At 55.1% G+C, this 19,411-nt stretch overlaps 1 protein-coding gene across 7 annotated transcripts in view; it reads right to left on the bottom strand.

Moving 5' to 3' along the window:
* Positions 1-19,411, bottom strand: part of LOC140393941 (tubby protein homolog) — a 217,893-nt gene that overhangs the window by 171,509 nt on the left and 26,973 nt on the right. For all 7 annotated transcript variants that reach the window (XM_072480612.1, XM_072480615.1, XM_072480610.1 and 4 more), the window contains exon 2: positions 1,509-1,557. In XM_072480612.1, coding sequence (XP_072336713.1) covers positions 1,509-1,557 — 49 coding nt within the window. The remainder of the gene's footprint in view (positions 1-1,508; positions 1,558-19,411) is intronic.

A 19,411-nucleotide genomic window follows, 5' to 3' on the forward strand; every position in this document is an offset into this window, starting at 1 on the left:
AAAGTCTGTTCACAAGCAAACAGGCCAAACAGGTTGCGTGTCAACTTTCAAATCCTACCAACACACACCATAGAAAGCATCCTATCAGGCTGCATCACAGCCTGGTCTGGCAACTGCTCGGCCCAGGACCGCAAGAAACTTCAGAGAGTCGTGAACACCGCCCAGTCCATCACACGAACCTGCCTCCCATCCACTGACTCCATCTACACCTCCCGCTGCCTGGGGAAAGCGGGCAGCATAATCAAAGACCGCTCCCACCCGGCTTACTCACTCTTCCAACTTCTTCCATCGGGCAGGAGATACAGAAGTCTGAGAACACGCATGAACAGATTCAAAAACAGCTTCTTGCCCGCTGTTACCAGACTCCTAAATGACCCTCTTATGGACTGACCTCATTAACACTACACCCTGAATGCTTCACCCGATGCTGGTGTTTATGTAGTTACATATACCTTGTGTTGCCCTATTATGTATTTACTTTTATTCCCTTTTCTTTCCATGTACTTAATGATCTGTTGAGCTGCTCGCAGAAAAAAAATGCTTTTCGCTGTATCTCGGTACACGTGACAATAAACAAATCCAATCCAAGCCAGTGGCAGGTGTTAAGTGTGAGATAGATTCCTGATCACATCCATCTGACAGAAATAATGTTGGAGTCTCTACCATCACCTTCCACAACTCTCGACTACAACACGCATGGAAGAAATCCATGTCCATGTTGCCATGGCAGCTTGAACGCCCTGAGTGATCTTTAACACACCACCACTGATGGGGTGCTGCACTGTCAGAGATGTGGGGCGAGACCTTCTGGTCCAGCCGATGGCGCACCCCTGGCGGCATGGGCGGTTTCAATGGGAAATCCTATTGGTAACGGCGAGGCCAGAAGATCCCGTCGCTGGACAAATGCGGGCCACCTCCTGCCACCGAGAAACATGCCGCAGGGAGGCTAGAGAATCTCCCCCGTGGTCTTTCAAACAAAACATTAAATCGAGGCCCTCTCAGGTCAATGTAAACGATCTAACATCACTACATGAAGAGGATCAGGAATCTCATTGACTTTTAAACTATTAGAGTCGAGATGGTCAGAGGAAAATTTAATCGAGGTCTTCCAAATTTTGAGGGACTTTGATGGGGGAAACTGTTGCTATTGTCAGGAGGAGGGTCAGTAGCCAGAGAATACAAAATGAAAATCGCTTATTGTCACAAGTAGGCTTCAATGAAGTTACTGTGAAAAGCCCCTAGTCGCCACATTCCGGCACCTGTTCAGGGAGACTGTTACGGGAATTGAACCGTGCTGCTGGCCTGCCTTGGTCTGCTTTCAAAGCCAGCGATTTAGCCCAGTGTGCTAAACAGCCCCTGTTTAAGTTAATTTAATTTAAAATGATTTCAAAAAATAATCAGTGTTGGGAGGGGGGAGGATGCAGAAATTAGGATTTTTAAAAAATTCAGCAACTCCTTTTACTCTTCATCTATTCACATGCAAGAGATTAAGAAAATATTGAAGATACCTGTTGCTCCAATCGCCTCTGAGGAGTCTCGGCTTCATTGACGAGGATTCTGAGAGGAAACAAGAATGCGGTGAGATACAAACTGCCTCGAGAAAGGCTGGAGATAAAGCAGATTGTCCAGCAGGACAGGATAGCAAGAACATCGCAACAATCAGAAAAAGCTTCTTCCTACCCGCAAGGAAATTACCATTGGAAAAGCATGAATATCAAAAAGCAACAAAAGTATACCATAGAACCACTACAGTGCAGAAGGAGGCCCACCGAGTCTGCACCGACCCATTGAAGACCACTGTACCTAGACCCATTCCCCCGCCCCATCGCTGTAATCCCGCACATTGATCGCGGCCAGTTCACCTCACCTGCACATCTTTGGACTGTGGCAGGAAACTGGAGCACCCGGAAGAAACCCACGTAAACACGAGGAGAACGTGCAAACTCCGCACAGTCACCTAAGGTCAGAATTGAACCCAGGTCTCCTGGCGCTGTGAGGCAGCAGTGCTAACCACTGTGCCACTGTGCTGCCTTGTAACATCGTGCCGCCAGGTTGGCAGCACAGCACCAAATGGTTAAAATTGGACGGGATATCCATCAATCACATGCAGGCTAGGTGGGCATATGGATTTACAGAGATTGGGCAGGGAGTGGACCTCAGTGGGGTGCTCTTCCAAAGGGTCGGTGCAGAACTGATGGGCCGTATGGCCTCCTTCTGCATGGTAGGGATTCTATGGATGCAAAGTTGATAACCATTATACACTGTTACAAAGGTTATGTTTGAATTGCTCCTCCTGTCTTAATCAACTAAAACTTTGACTTCGAAAAAAAAGTGTCAACAATTCTTCCAACAATGGAGAGAGGATCCCTTCTTGCTCAATGTCAGCTTTGGGGAGCATTGCTGAACAGCCTCACTGTGCAGGGGGCAGGGCCTGGCTCAATTTCGAGATGGTGTTCCCCATTATTTAGAGCCAAATCAGAGACACATCAAGATGGCTGAACATCCTGGCTTAATGCCTCTGCACTAGCAACAAACCTGTAATTTATTTTAAAAACATCAAAGAAACACATGGTGTCCCTATTATACATTTCTTGATGTCCTGACAAATATTTACCCCTCACCCGACATGACTGACAGATAGATTGCTATGTGACTCAATGCTGTTTAGTGTGACCATTTTCCCCCAGAAGCCCCCACGCATTTCCTGGAGAATGTGGATGCTGAGGAGCCAACCTACCTCTGCTCTGGGTGACTGGCCCCAGAACGACACCTATCCAGGTGACACTGCTGCTAAACATCCCACTGAGATAGAACTGGACATGGAAGCGCCAATTTCAGTTATCAGTCTACTTACATTTGCAGCCATCCGAACAGGTCTTCAGCCACTACAGCTTTGCGACATGGGGCCCCGACTGGCAACGTTTACCGGGGTGCCCTTAGAAACCGCCCATGTGCCCGTGGCTTATGGAGACCAGTCCTACCAATGTGCCTACCATTGGAGGTAGTCCGAGGCAACGCACCCAGCCTGGTGGGGCGTGATTGGCTGCGTCACCTTTGTTTGGGTTGGCAACGCGTGTGCCAGATGTATCCCATGGACCGGATGGAGTGCTGTCCAAGTTTCCATCGGTTTTCGGCGAAGGCCTCGGAACAACTAAAGGAGCTATGGCCACAATAAATGTGGAGGAACACGCCTAGCCCTGGTATTTCCACTCCCGCCATATGCACTTCGCACCAAGGTGGACCAGGAATTGGACTGTTTGGAGCAGCTGGGGATTATCGTCCTGTCCACTATGCCGATTGGGCCATGCCCTCGTGGTCCCCGTGTTAAAGCTGGAGGGGTCAGTGTAGGGCTCTGTGGGGACTATAAAATGACCGTGAACTGGGTATCCCACCTTGACCATTAGCCGGAGACCAAAACTGTACAAAGCCCTCTAGATGTGGTCTCAGCAACGCCCTGTAAAACTGTAGTAAAACATCCCTACTTTTAAATTTCATTCTTCTTATAATAAACGACAACATTCCATTTGCCTTCCGCATCACTTGCTGTACCTGCATATTAACCTTCCTTGATTCATGGACCAGGACACCCAGGTCCCTCTGTGCCACTGAGTTCTGCAATCTCTCTCCATTTGAATAATGTGTTGCTTTCTTATTCTTTCTTCCAAAGTGAATAATTTCACATTTTCCACATTTTACTCCATCTGCCAAAATTCTGCCCACTCACCAACCTCCTTATGTCCTCTTCACAATTTACTTTCTTACCTATCTTCGTGTCATCAGCAAATTTAGCAAACATACATTCGGTGCCTTCAGCCAAGCCATTTATTCGAATGGTAAATAGTTGAGGCTCCAGCACTGATCCCTGTGACACCATCCTATCTTGCCAACCTGAAAATGACCTATTTATGTCTACGCTCTGTTTCTTGTTAGCGAACTGTTATAACCTGCCTGCTTACCATTGGCTGGGGACTAATGACAATCCCACAATCTTGTGGGAGTATGAGCTTCCCCAATGAGGGGGGCGGAGAAACCATTAGTAAACTCCAAGTATAAATAAAGCTGGCCAGTTTGGAACCAGCAGGAAGGAGAGTGCAGCAAGGGAAGTTGCTGCTGCTGTTATATATATATGTTATTGTAAATAAATGTTATTACTTTGTATCCTTAAAACTCATGCTGGATTCTTCGTGGCCCTCACAAAACTGCTGACGAGGGTTAAAGTGAATAGCTGCCTACACTGCTGAAGCCACCTCCCTGGATTTTTGTTGGATACAGGTTGGAAATTGTTTTCTATTATACCATGCCTCTGTACGGATGTTTGGATGTTTTTGATGCTGCGCTGGAAAGCTGGAACCAGTACGCACAACGGATGCGTTACTATTTCCGGGCAAACAATACCACCGAAAACTAGCGCCAGGTGGTCATATTGCTCACTGCCTGCGGCTCGCATACGTTTGGGGTGATTAGGAGCCTTACGTACCCAGCTGCGCCGGACACCAAAACGTTTGATGAACTTGTGAATATAGTGGGGCAACATTTTAACCCAACCCCATCCACGATAGTCCAGCGTTACCGGTTTAATACCACTGAGAGGACCCCTGGAGAATCCCTTGCCGATTTTCTATCCAGGCTACGCAGGATTGCGGAGTACTGTGACTATGGTGAGACCTTGTCAGAAATGTTACGCGACAGTTTGGTTTGCAGTATTAACAATGCGGCCACCCAGAGAAAGTTGTTAGCTGAGCCAACATTGACTTTTCAACAGGCCATTCAAATAATATTGTCGCGAGAGAGCGCAGAACGAGGAGTGCAGGAGCTACAGGGAATGGAAGTGCATGCCTTGGGGCGCAACCCCTTCCGTCCGAAAACGTCCCCCTGCACTCCTGCGGTACCTTGGGCGAGGCGACGTCCGGACCGACGCCAGTGGCCGTCGGACATTCCTCCCTGAAGGGAGCCTTCTCCAGAACCAATGGATGAGGAGCCATGTCCGTGTCAGACTTGTAGGCGCCGACCCCGTCGCGGACGCCGGTCCTGGGGGCGCCAGAGGCGCCGTCGTTCCGACCGAAACTGGGACCAGCCCAGGGGCCGTACCTTCCATGTGGATGAACCTGCGGCGACTACTCCTGAGGACGTGGAGATGGAGGACAACTGCCTGCAGCTGCATTGTGTGGCAGCTCCCCGTGTGGCCCCCATTAAGGTAACAGTACGGGTCAATGGTCACCCGCTTGAGATGGAGTTGGACACTGGCGCAGCGGTCTCCGTGATCGCCCAGAGGACATTCGACCGCATCAAGCAGGGTATACAGAACCTTACATTAACCGACTCACAGGCCAGGTTGGCCAGCTACACGGGGGAACCACTGGACATTGCAGGAACTACAATGACCCCTGTTGTTTATGGACGCCAGGAGGGGCGTTTCCCACTTATCGTGGTGCGCGGCCATGGGCCCAGCCTGTTAGGTCGGGACTGGTTGCGCCATTTGCGGTTGCAATGGCAGCACATCCTCCAAACAGTTTCCGAAGGGTTGACTGGGGTGCTAGGACGATACCCAGATGTATTCCAGCCTGGTTTGGGGAAAATAAAAGGGGCCATAGCCTGTATCCAAGCCGAACCAGGAGCCACGCCGCGCTATTTCCGGGCGCGCCCGGTGCCTTACGCCTTGCTCGAGAAGGTAGAAGGGGAGCTCACTCGTTTGGAGAGTTTGGGTATTATCAAGCCCCTCCGTTTTGCTGACTGGGCAGCACCAATTGTACCTGTAATGAAGCCAGATGCCACAGTTCGCTTGTGTGGCGACTATAAACTTACAGTGAATACGGCTTCCCGACTCGACGATATCCAATGCCTCGCATAGAGGATCTCTACGCGAAGCTTGCAGGTGGACTCTCCTTCACAAAATTAGATATGAGTCACGCCTACCTACAGTTGGAGCTGGACCTTGCCTCCCGACCATATGTAACAATTAACACACACCGGGGCCTGTATGAATATACACGGTTGCCCTTTGGAGTATCCTCTGCCTGCGTTATTTTTCAACGTGTTATGGAGGGCATTTTGAGAGGTTTACCACGTGTTGCTGTCTACTTAGATGACGTTTTGATTACAGGGACGTCAGAGCAGGAACATTTGGAAAATTTGGAGGCTGTCCTTAGACGCTTTTCGGAGGCTGGAGTCCGTTTGCGTTGCACAAAGTGCGTATTTCAGGCAAAGGAAGTAATCTACCTAGGTTAGACTTCCAGGTGCGGCTATGCAGAGCTAGGTCGCATATTCGGTAGCTCCCGCTTGGAACGGACTTTTGGGCTCTTTTGCAGGGCCCCCACGGCATTTGTTTGACATTTCCCGGTGTGGCAAGAGGACTGCAACACTCCCCTGACGGTGTCCCCCAGGAGTGTTGTGTCTTTTGGCTGCCAGGCCTGGCAGAAGCAGTGGAAGATTTGGCTGCAACAGGATAAACAGCATTTGCAGCAGTTTGCAGCATGCAAGCGGGGGAAGGGCAAGCTTAAAGCTGCAAACAGTCCTGAGGACCTTTATCAAAAGTGAATTCTAACAGCAGAGGGAACAACTGTGAAAAGATCTCACCAGGGCCACTGAAGAAGCGGGGACGAGGCTTCCAGTGGCGGCCATGGAGGAGTAGGTCACGCATTCGGCAGCTCCCGTCTAGAACGGACACTTAGACCTTTTTCAGGAGTTTCCACGGACATTTTGGGGCAGATTGGTGAAGCGAACACTGCCAAAAGGATTCCCTCTCGAGACTTTTGGGCTCTTTTCAGGGCCTCCAAGGGCACCTTTTCGACGTTTCCCGGTGTGGGAAGGAGTTAATAATAGTTCCCCGTCAGTATATGGCTTTAACTAGGAGCGGGGTGACAAAAAAGGTGGTGGTGGACCAGAAGAAGGGAGGGAAGAAGGACAAAATGGAGGCGGGCGGAGACCAGGCAGCGTGGAGGCAGTGGGCGGAGGAGCAACAGGAGGGTATCCAGCGCTACCTCAGAGAGATTAAAAAGGACCTGCTAGAGCCGATGAAGGCTTCTATTGTTAAGCCACTGGAGACACAGACGGTCCAGGGGGTGGCGATCCAAGAGGCTCAACAAAAGATCTCTGTCAATGAGGACGAGATCTTAGTCCTGGCAGTGAAGGTGGAGGCGCACGAGGCGCTCCACAAGAAATGGCAGTAGCGGTTCGAGGAGATGGAGAATCGGTCGAGGCGGAAGAATCTGCGGATACTGGGCCTCCCGGAGGGGCTGGAGGGGCCGGACGTGGGGGCCTATGTGGTCACCATGTTAAACTCGCTGATGGGAGCGGGGTCCTTCCAGGGGCCCCTGAAGCTGGAAGAGGCCCATAGAGTGTTGGCAAGGAGGCCCAAGGCTAACGAGCCTCCGCGGGCGGTGCTGGTGCGGTTCCATCGGTTCGTCGATCGGGAGTGTGTGCTCAGGTGGGCCAAGAAGGAGAGGAGCAGCAGGTGGGAGAACGCGGAGGTTCAGATATATCAGGACTGGAGTGCGGAGGTGGCGAAGAGGAGGGCCGGGTACAATCGAGCGAAGGCGGTGCTGCACAGGAAGGGGGTGAAGTTTGGCATGTTGCAGCCGGCGCGATTGTGGGTTACCTACAAGGACCGGCACCATTATTTTGAGTCTCCGGAGGAGGCATGGGCCTTTGTTCAGGCCGAGAAGCTGGACATAGACTGAGGGTCGGGATGGGCGATTGGGGACTGCGGTGGATATGTTATGCTATTTTTGGTTCGGGGGGGGGGGCCTTTGCATTGTTTTGGGTTTCTTTTTCTCTGTGTTTTTCTCTTTCGGGTTGGGGAGGGTGGATGGGGCGGGTTGGGCACTGTTTTGGTTGGTGGCGGGGCCTGGTAGGTGGAGAGCGCGGGATTTTTTTTCCCGTGCCGAAGACTGGGGGGGGGACGGGACCGGGGCGGGGAAGCGAGGATTGTTTCCCGCGCTTAGAACGGAGGGGGAGAGCCTGTGAATGGGGAGCGGGAGAGGAGGGTGTGCCACACAATGGGAGGAGTCGAAGGGGAGGCGGGAGTGGCCGGGGTCAGCAGGAGTCAGCTGACTTGCGGAAGTGCAATTGGGGGAGTAAACCAGCTGGGATGGGTCCGGCTGATAACCTGGAATGTAAGGGGACTGAATGGGCCGGTTAAGCGGGCCCGCGTGTTCTCACACCTGAAGGGGCTCAAGGCGGATGTGGTTTTGCTCCAGGAGACACACCTGAAGGTGGCAGACCAGGTAAGACTGAGGAAAGGGTGGGTAGGTCAGGTGTTTCACTCGGGGCTAGATGCCAAAAATCGAGGGGTGGCAATCTTGGTGGGAAAGAAGGTGTTATTCGAGGCGTCGAGCATTGTGGCAGATAATGGCGGTAGGTACATAATGGTAAGTGGTAAGTTGCAGGGAGAGAGGGTGGTACTGGTCAATGTGTATGCTCTGAACTGGGACGATGCGGGTTTTGTGCGGCGTATGTTGGGTCGGATTCCAGACTTGGAAGTGGGGGGGGCCTGATAATGGGGGGAGACTTTAACACGGTGTTGGATCCTGCACTGGATCGCTCCAGGTCTAGGACGGGTAGGAAGCCGGCGGCGGCTAGAGTGTTGAGGGGATTTATGGACCAAATGGGAGGGGTGGACCCTTGGAGATTTGCAAGGCCGGGGGCTAGGGAATTTTCATTCTTCTCACATGTCCATCAGGCTTATTCTCGAATCGACTTTTTCATTTTGAGTAGGGCGCTGATAGCGAGAGTAGAGGATACCGAGTATTCAGCAATAGCCATTTCGGACCACGCCCCGCATTGGGTGGACTTGGAGATGGGGGAGGAGAGGGACCAGCGCCCGCTGTGGCGCTTGGAGATGGGGCTGTTGGCGGACGAGGAGGTGAGCGAGCGGGTCCGAGGAAGTATAGAGAGGTACTTGGAGACCAACGACAACGGGGAGGTCCGAGTGGGGATGGTATGGGAGGCACTGAAGGCGGTGGTGAGGGGAGAGCTGATCTCCATCAGGGCCCACAAGGAGCGGAGGGAGCGGGGGGAGAGGGAGAGGCTGGTGGGGGAGATGGTGAGGGTAGACAGGAGGTATGCGGAAGAACCTGAGGAAGGATTGTTGAGGAAGAGGCGCAGCCTCCAGGCCGAATTCGACCTGGTGACCACCAGGAAGGCGGAGGTGCAGTGGAGGAAGGCCCAGGGGGCGGTCTACGAGTATGGGGAAAAGGCAAGCCGGATGCTGGCGCATCAGCTTCAGAAGCGGAACGCAGCTAGGGAGATTGGGGGAGTTAAGGACAGGGGAGGGAGCGTGGTGCGGAGTGGGGGTGGCATCAATGGGGTCTTCAGGGACTTTTACGAGGAATTGTATCGATCCGAGCCCCCACGGGAGGAGGGAGGGATGGGCCGTTTCCTGGACCAATTGAGGTTTCCAAAGATGGAAGAGGGACTGGTGGCGGGACTGGGGGCCCCGATTGGGCTGGAGGAGCTGATCAAAGGGATAGGAAGCATGCAGGCGGGGAAGGCACCGGGGCCGGACGGTTTCCCGGTCGAGTTCTATAAAAAATATATGGACTTGTTGGGCCCGCTGTTAGTTAGGACCTTTAATGAGGCAAGGGGGGGGGGGGGGGGGCTTTACCCCCGACGATGTCCCGGGCACTGATCTCCTTGATCCTGAAGCGGGACAAAGATCCCCTGCAATGTGGGTCTTACAGACCGATTTCCTTGCTAAATGTAGATGCCAAGGTGCTGGCGAAGGTCTTAGCCACGAGGATTGAGGATTGTGTGCCGCAGATCATCCATGAAGACCAGACGGGGTTTGTGAAGGGGAGACAGTTGAACGCGAATGTGCGGAGGCTTTTGAACGTTATCATGATGCTGGCGAGGGAGGGGGAGGCGGAGATAGTGGTGGCGATGGACGCTGAGAAAGCCTTCGATAGGGTAGAGTGGGGGTACCTGTGGGAGGTGCTGAAGAGGTTCGGGTTTGGGGAGGGGTTTGTCAGGTGGGTTAGGCTGTTGTACGAGTTCCCGATGGCGAGTGTGGCCACAAATAGGAGGAGGTCCGAGTACTTTCGGCTGCACCGAGGGACGAGACAGGGGTGTCCCCTGTCCCTCCTGCTCTTCGCACTGGCGATTGAACCCCTGGCTATGGCACTGAGAGAGTCGAGGAACTGCAGGGGGTTGGTGCGGGCTGGGGAGGAGCACAGGGTGTCGCTTTCTGCGGACGACCTGCTGCTGTATGTGGCGGACCCGGTGGGAGGAATGCCAGAGGTAATGAGGATGCTTCGGGAATTCGGGGACTTTTCGGGGTACAAGCTCAATATGGGGAAGAGCGAGCTGTTCGTAGTTCAGCTAGGGGACCAGGAGAGGGGGATTGGCGAGCTCCCACTAAAAAGGGCGGAGAGGAGTTTCAGATATTTGGGGGTCCAGGTGGCCAGGAGCTGGGGGGCCCTGCATAGGCTTAACTTTACAAGGCTGGTGGAGCAAATGGAGGAGGAGTTCAAGAGGTGGGACGCGTTGCCGCTGTCCCTGGCGGGTAGGGTGCAGTCAATCAAAATGACATTGCTCCCAAGGTCTTTGTTCCTGTTCCAGTGCCTCCCTGTGTTTATCCCGAAGGCTTTTTTCAGGCGGGTTAACAGGAGTATAATGGGGTTTGTGTGGGCGCGAGGGACTCCGAGGGTGAGAAGGGTGTTCCTGGAGCGTAGTAGAGATAGGGGGGGGCTGGCGCTGCCCAACCTCTGTGGGTACTACTGGGCCGCCAACGCGACAATGGTGCGCAAGTGGATGATGGAGGGGGAGGGGGCTGCATGGAAGAGGCTGGAGACGGCGTCCTGTGTGGGTACGAGTCTGGGGGCGCTGGCAACGGCGCCGCTGCCGCTCCCTCCAAGGAGGTATACCACGAGCCCGGTGGTGGTGGCGGCCCTCAAACTTTGGGGGCAGTGGAGGCGGCATAGGGGGTAAGTTAGGGCCTTGGCGTGGACCCCATTACGGGGGAACCACCGGTTCGCCCCAGGAAGAACAGGTGGAGGGTTTTCGGGGTGGCACAGGGCAGGCATACGAAAGTTAGGGCACCTGTTTGTGGACGGGAAGTTCGCGAGCTTGGGTGAGCTGGAGGAGAAGTACGGGCTCCCCCCGGGGAACACCTTCAGGTACTTACAGGTAAGGGCGTTTGCCAGACGGCAGGTGGTGGATTTCCCACGGCTACTGCCACACACAGTACAGGACAGGGTGCTCTCGGGGGGGTGGGTGGGATTGGGGAAGATCTCGGAAACTTACCATGTGATGCAGGAGGAGGAGGAGGCCTCGGTGGTGGAGTTGAAAGGTAAGTGGGAGGAGGAGTTGGGAGAGGAGACCGAAGAGGGGACGTGGGCAGATGCCCTAGGGAGGGTGAACTCTTCCTCTTCATGCGCGAGGCTCAGCCTCATACAGTGTAAGGTGCTGCACAGGGCACACATGACCGGGACAAGGATGAGCAGGTTCTTTGGGGGTGAGGACAGGTGTGTTAGGTGCTCAGGGAGCCCAGCAAATCACACCCATATGTTCTGGGCATGCCCAGCGCTGGAGGAATTTTGGAAGGGCGTAGCGAGGACGGTGTCGAGGGTGGTAGGATCCAGGGTCAAACCGGGCTGGGGGCTCGCAATATTTGGGGTGGCAGAGGTGCCAGGAGTGCAGAAGGCGAAAGAGGCCGGAATTCTGGCCTTTGCGTCCCTGGTAGCCCGACGGAGGATTCTCCTTCAGTGGAAAGATACGAGGCCCCCAAGTGTGGAATCCTGGATCAGCGATATGGCGGGGTTCATTAAATTGCAGAGGGTGAAATTTGCCTTGAGAGGGTCGGTACAAGGGTTCTTTAGGCGGTGGCAACCGTTCTTAGACTTTCTGGAAGAACGCTAGACATTGGTCAATGGCAGCAGCAGCTCGGGGGGTGGGGGGGTTTACTTTATTTTTGTTTATATTATTTACACTGGAGGGTCTGAGGGGGTGTATACACCTGTTGTCTTAAGTCGGGGTGTTAATGTTAATTTATTATTTAGGTACGGGGGGGAGGAGTTTGGGGGGTTGCTTTTTTAGATTGTGTTTTGTACTTACCCCTGTTGGGTTCTTTTTTCTTTCTCATTTTGTTATTGATATTTTATGAAAACCCTTAATAAAAATTATTTTTAAAACAAAATCTACCGAGGTTATCGGGTGGACCGCAAACGTTTGCACCCCGTTGCAAAGAAGGTGCGTGCTATTCAACAGGCCCCCTCCCCGACTGACACTTCGCATCTTCGTTCTCGTAAACTATTATGGGAAGTTCCTCCCCAATCTGGCAACTACGCTGGCCCCGTTGCACCTTCTGCTATAGAAAAATCACACCTGGGTTTGGGGTCAGCCGCAAGAAACCGCTTTCCAGTGGGTAAAGCAACAATTGTCGTCGTCTGGGTTACTAACCCACTATGATCCTGGAAAGCCTTTGGTCGTCACATGTGATGCATCCCCGTATGGTATTGGGGCCGTCCTGTCCCACAAGGTGGAGAATGGGGCCGAGCGACCAATAGCTTTCGCCTCCCGCACATTAACTGCAGCGGAAATAAAGTACGCGCAGATCGAGAAGGAGGGCCTGGCAGTGGTTTTTGCGGTGAAACGCTTCCACCAGTACGTGTATGGCCGCCATTTCACTATCGTGACTGATCATAAGCCTCTGCTGGGACTTTTCAGAGAGGATAAGCCAATACTGCCCATTGCTTTCGCACGGGTCCAGCGCTGGGCTTTGTTGCTTGCTGCCTACGAGTATTCTCTGGAGTACAAACCAGGAACGCAGATAGCAAATGCCGACGCACAGAGCCGATTGCCTTTATCGACCGGCCCCATGTCGACCCCCACGACCGGTGATGTGGTTGCAACCCTAAATTGTATGGATACCTTGCCTGTCATGGCATCACAGATCCGTGAGTGGACCCAGACGGAGCCAGTCCTGTCAAAGGTTCGGCACATAGTCCTGTATGGTGGGCAGCATAGACAGCTCCCAGGCGAGTTGCGGGCATTTCCTCCAAGCTGTCAGAATTCAGCGTCGAAGACGGCATCCTCTTGTGGGGGACACGTGTGATTGTCCTGGAAAAAGGCCAGGAGCTGATACTAAGAGACTTGCACAATGGGCATCCAGGTGTGACCAAAATGAAAATGTTGGCCTGGAGTTATGTCTGGTGGCCAGGCCTCGACACCGACATTGAGAAGGTGGCCCAAAACTGCTCCATTTGCCAGGAGCATCAGAAGCTTCCACCGGCCGCGCCCCTACATCACTGGGAATGGCCAGGGCGGCCTTGGGCACGCTTGCATGCAGATTTTGCAGGCCCTTTTCAAGGGTCCATGTTCCTTCTATTAATCGACGCCCAGTCTAAATGGCTAGAGGTGCATAAGATGTAGGGGACAACGTCCTACGCAACAATTGAAAAGATGCGTTTGTCTTTTAGTACGCATGGCCTCCCCGAGGTGCTGGTCACGGATAATGGCACTCCATTCACGAGTGAGGAGTTTGCGAGGTTCATGAAGATGAACAGCATACGCCATATCCGCACTACTCCTTACCACCCGGCTTCAAATGGGTTGGCAGAGCGCGCAGTGCAGACATTCAAAAGAGGCCTAAAGAAGCAGTCTTCCGGATCAATGGACACGAGACTGGCTCGCGTTTTGTTTACGTATAGGACCACCCCCCATGCGGTGACTGGGGTAGCTCCAGCTGAACTCCGAATGGGCCGGAGACTTCGCACCCGCCTTAGTATGGTTTTCCCGGACATTGGCGCAAAAGTACGCCGCACACAAGAATGGCAGGGACAGGGATTTTCTCGGCATCGGCCGATTCGGCAGTTTGCACCCGGTGACCCAGTGTTCGTTCGGAATTTTGCTGGTGGTGCCCAGTGGGTTCCTGGCGTAATCGTTCGCCAAACGGGCCCTATATCTTACCAGGTACAAGCCCAGGGTCGCCTCCAGCGCAAACATGTAGACCACGTTCGGTCCAGAAGACTATCCCCTCCAAAGATTCCCCGCCCCCGGAGCTCATTTCTACAGCCGCAGAGACCAGAGACAAGGGAATGTAGCCCTCACAATCTTCCACTGGTGCCTCACTCAAAGCCTGCGCAGGTCATTACAGAACCGAATGGAGATAGAGACGCTGACATGACAGAGGCAGCAGACTCTGACTCCGAGATGGAGACACAGGACGCATCAGAGGGGGAATCCTCGGGTCCACGGGCCGTGGATGTACAACCGTTACGCCGTTCAATCCGGAAGCGCCGGTCTCCATCTCGTTACACGCCGCCTGATCCAGCGCCACGTGCAAATGGTGTCCAGCCTGCGGCAAAACGAGTCCGACGCCCTCCTTCGCCAGGGTCTTCGGTGGATTCCTTGGACTTTGGGGGGGGGGGGAAGGATGTTATAACCTGCCTGCTTACCATTGGATGGGGACTAATGACAATCCCACAATCCTGTGGGAGTATGAGCTTCCCCAATGAGGGGGGCGGAGAAACCATTAGTAAACTCCAAGTATAAATAAAGCTGGCCAGTTTGGAACCAGCAGGAGAGTGCAGCAAGGGAAGTTGCTGCTGCTGTTATATATATATATGTTATTGTAAATAAATGTTATTACTTTGTATCCTTAAAACTCGTGCTGGATTCTTCGTGGCCCTCACAAAACTAACCAATCCTTTATCCATGCTGATATGTTACCCCTAACTCCATGAGCTCTTATTTTGCATAGAAACCTTTGATGGGGCACCTTGTCAAATGCCTTCTGAAAATAACACATTCCCTGGTTCTACTTTATCCACATTACTTTGTTACTTCCTCAAAGAACCTCTAATAAATTAGTCAATCATGATTTCCCTTTCAGAAAACTCTGTTGACTCTGCCTGATTACAATGAGATATTTTAATTTCCCTGCCTTAACCTCCTTAATAATAGATTGTAGCATTTTGCCTATGATAGATGTTAAACTAACTGGCCTGTAGTTTCTTGTTTCCTGCCTCACTCCTTTAATGAATAGAAGAGTTACATTCACTATTTTCCAATCTTGGGAACTTTGGAAAATTAAACCCAATGCATCGACTATCTCACCAGCCACTTCTTTTAAGCCTCGAGGATGTAGTCCATCGGAACCTGGGGACTTGGCACCTTTTAGTTTTCTCAGTAACCTTTTCCAGGTGATTGCAATTGTTTTAAGTTCCTCCCTTTCACCTCTTGACTTACAATGACTTCTGGGATGTTATTTGTATCGTCTACAGTGAAGGCAGATACAAAATATCATAGAATCATAGCATCCCCATGGTGCAGAAGGAGGACAATCGAGTCTGCACCGGCCCTTGGAAAGAGCACCATTAAGGGGCAATTTAGCGTGGCCAATCACCTAACCTGCACATCTTTGGGCTGTGGGAGGAAACCGGAGCATCCAGAGACAACCCATGCAGACACAGGGAGAATGTGCAAACTCCGCGCCGTCACCTGCGGCTGGAATTGAACCAGGTCCCTGGAGCTGTGAGGCAGCAGTGCTAACCACTGTGTCAGCATGCCACATAACTGTTCAACGCATCTGTCATTTCCTTATTTTCCATTGTTAATTCCCCCGACTCACTCTCTAGAGAACCAACGCTCACCTATTTACTCTTTTCCTTTTCAAATACCTGTAGAAACTAACCATTTGACCAAATTAACCAGTGACCATTTGCTGGTTAAGATAGGTAATTCAGTCATGACTATTGAACAGTGACCTTTTGTTAATTCAAGAAGGAAAAGTATGACTTCTCTTTATACAGCATTTTACACATTCACCGGATATCTCAAAGTGATTTGTAGCCAATGAAACACTTTGCTTTTAGAGGGGCAGTTATTGTTGTCATGTAGGAAATACTGCAGCCAGTTCGTGCACAGCAAGATTCCACCAATAGCAATGTCACGATGACCAGATGATTTGATTTTGCGAGATGTTGATTGAGGGATAAATATTGACCTGGGCACTGGGATTAACTCTTCCGTGAATCAGTGGCCAAGGGATCTTTCACATTCACCTGAGAAGTCAGACGGGCCTCAGATTATCATCTCCTCCAAAAGCTAAACATTGACAACTAATCAATCACCATCAATTAGTCAACACTGAATACAGGTAACCTGGGAGTGACAATCGATTAGTTAACACTGGATATATGGAATCTTTCTGTATTCATTGGTGTCTCTTACCCCCTGTTATTGACGAGAATACCCCTCTTGACACAATGTGGTTCCTCCAAAGCGTGAATTGCTGATTTGGGATTCTCCACAAACTTGGACCAGAAGATGGTATACTCAGCCAGAGGTCCAGCCATGGCGAGAGCTGCTTGTCCCTCACATCAACACCTTACACTGACAGCGCTGACAGGAGCGGCAGGGAGGGACGTAGCAGTTCCATCTGATCCGATGGATATTCAGCATAATATGACACCCCTTCACTTTCCAACACATTTACGTTGCTGGGCAGCAGCCGTGCTTCATGTTAACTAGTAAATTTGATAAGCAGGCCGTTAACCCATTCAAGGAAATTTCTGACCCATTAAAGCTGATGCAACTCTATTTAATATAACGCAAATGTGTAGGGTTTAAATTACAGTTAGCACACTTAGACAAATAGCCTTTCCTCAAGGACTGACTTGAACCAGGGACTATTCAACATGGGACATCATGGTGGGGCGTCATTCTCCGACCCCCCGCCGGGTCGGAGAATGGCCGTTGGCCGCCGTGAATCCCGCCCCCGCCGAAGTCTCTGAAGGGAGAAAAGTCGGCGGGGCGTTAATGGCGCCGCTGCCGCGGACACAATGTCACGGGTCTGTGCAAGGCAGCCGATTTTCGGCCTGCCGATATTCTCCCTTCCGGATGGGCCGAAGTCCCGTCGACGTGATGACCGTTCACGTCGATGTCAATCAAACCTCCTTTTCATCGGCGTGACCCGGCTCACGCCGACCAGCGAGGAGGTGAGTGACGGCCTGGGGGGTTGGCTCTGGGCAGGAAATGGCGTGGCCGCAGACTGATTGCGTGAGGAGAGGTGTGTCTCGGCTTGTGTGTGTGTGCGGCGGGGGGGGGTGGTTAGAGTAGGTTGGGCTCCGGGGGAGTGCCGGGAGGGGGTCCGTGCCGGGGTGGAGGTTGGGGGTTGGGGGGGGGGGTCCGTGCTGGGGTGGAGGTTGGGGGTTGGGGGGGGTCCGTGCTGGGTTGGAGGTTGGGGAGGGGGTCCGTGCCGGGGTGGAGGTTGGGGGGGGGTCCGTGCCGGGGTGGAGGTTGGGGGGGGGGGGTCCGTGCTGGGGTGGAGGTTGGGGGGGGGTCCGTGCCGGGGTGGAGGTGGGGGGGGGGGTCCGTGCTGGGGTGGAGGTTGGGGGGGGTCCGTGCTGGGGTGGAGGTTGGGAGGGGGGGTCCGTGCTGGGGTGGAGGTTGGGGGTTGGGGGGAGGTCTGTGCTGGGGTGGAGGTTGGGGGGGGGTCCGTGCCGGGGTGGAGGTTGGGGGGGGGGGTCCGTGCTGGGGTGGAGGTTGGGAGGGGGGTCCGTGCTGGGGTGGAGGTTGGGGGGGTCCGTGCTGGGGTGGAGGTTGGGGGGGGGTCCGTGCTGGGGTGGAGGTTGGGAGGGGGGGTCCGTGCTGGGGTGGAGGTTGGGGGGGGGTCCGTGCCGGGGTGGAGGTTGGGGGGGGGTCCGTTCCGGGGTGGAGGTTGGGGGGGGGGTCCGTGCTGGGGTGGAGGTTGGGGGGGGGGTCCGTGCCAGGGTGGAGGTTGGGGGGGGGGGTCCGTGCTGGGGTGGAGGTTGGGGGGGGGTCCGTGCTGGGGTGGAGGTTGGGGGGGGGTCCGTGCTGGGGTGGAGGTTCGGAGGGGGAGTCCGTGCTGGGGTGGAGGTTGGGGGGGGGGTCCGTGCCGGGGTGGAGGTTGGGGGAGGGGTCCGTTCCGGGGTGGAGGTTGGGGGGGGGGTCCGTGCTGGGGTGGAGGTTGGGGGGGGGGGTCCGTGCCGGGGTGGAGGTTGGGGGGGGGGTCCGTGCTGGGGTGGAGGTTGGGGGGGGGTCCGTGCCGGGGTGGAGGTTGGGGGGGGGTCCGTGCTGGGGTGGAGGTTGGGGGGGGGTCCGTGCTGGGGTGGAGGTTGGGAGGGGGGGTCCGTGCTGGGGTGGAGGTTGGGGGTTGGGGGGGGGTCCGTGCTGGGGTGGAGGTTGGGGGGGGGGTCCGTGCCGGGGTGGAGGTTGGGGGGGGGGTCTGTGCTGGGGTGGAGGTTGGGAGGGGGGGTCCGTGCTGGGGTGGAGGTTGGGGGGGGGGTCCGTGCTGGGGTGGAGGTTGGGAGGGGGGATCCATGCTGGGGTGGAGGTTGGGTGTTGGGGGGGTCCGTGCTGGGGTGGAGGTTGGGGAGGGGGTCCGTGCCGTGGTGGAGGTTGGGGGGGGGGGTCTGTGCTGGGGTGGAGGTTGGGGGGCGGGTCCATGCCGGGGTGGAGGTGGGGGGGGGGTCCGTGCTGGGGTGGAGGTTGGGGGGGGTCCGTGCTGGGGTGGAGGTTGGGAGGGGGGGTCCGTGCTGGGGTGGAGGTTGGGGGTTGGGGGGGGTCCGTGCTGGGGTGGAGGTTGGGGGGGGGTCCGTGCCGGGGTGGAGGTTGGGGGGGTCCGTGCTGGGGTGGAGGTTGGGAGGGGGGTCCGTGCTGGGGTGGAGGTTGGGGGGGGGGTCCGTGCTGGGGTGGAGGTTGGGGGGGGGTCCGTGCTGGGGTGGAGGTTGGGAGGGGGGGTCCGTGCCGGGGTGGAGGTTGGGGGGGGGGTCCGTGCCGTGGTGGAGGTTGGGGGGGGGGTCCGTGCCGGGGTGGAGGTTGGGGGGGTGGTCCGTGCTGGGGTGGAGGTTGGGGGGGGGTCCGTGCCGGGGTGGAGGTTAGGGGGGGTGGTCCGTGCTGGGGTGGAGGTTGGGGGGGGGGGTCCGTGCCGGGGTGGAGGTTGGGGGGTGGGTCCGTGCTGGGGTGGAGGTTGGGGGGGGGGTCCGTGCTGGGGTGGAGGTCGGGAGGGGGGGTCCGTGCAGGGGTGGAGGTTGGGGGTTGGGGGGGGTCCGTGCTGGGGTGGAGGTTGGGGGGGGGTCCGTGCCGGGGTGGAGGTTGGGGGGGGGGGGTCGTGCTGGGGTGGAGGTTGGGGGGGGTCCGTGCTGGGGTGGAGGTTGGGAGGGGGGGTCCGTGCTGGGGTGGAGGTTGGGGGGGGTCCATGCTGGGGTGGAGGTTGGGTGGGGGGGTCCGTGCTGGGGTGGAGGTTGGGGGGGGGGGTCCGTGCTGGGGTGGAGGTTGGGGGTTGAGGGGGGACCGTGCTGGGGTGGAGGTTGGGGGGGGGGTCCGTGCCGGGGTGGAGGTTGGGGGGGGGGTCCGTGCTGGGGTGGAGGTTGGGGGGGGGTCCGTGCTGGGGTGGAGGTTGGGAGGGGGGGTCCGTGCTGGGGTGGAGGTTGGGGGTTGGGGGGGGTCCGTG

The sequence above is a fragment of the Scyliorhinus torazame genome, chromosome 17 (genome assembly GCF_047496885.1).
Source record: "Scyliorhinus torazame isolate Kashiwa2021f chromosome 17, sScyTor2.1, whole genome shotgun sequence".
Lineage (NCBI taxonomy): Eukaryota > Metazoa > Chordata > Chondrichthyes > Carcharhiniformes > Scyliorhinidae > Scyliorhinus > Scyliorhinus torazame.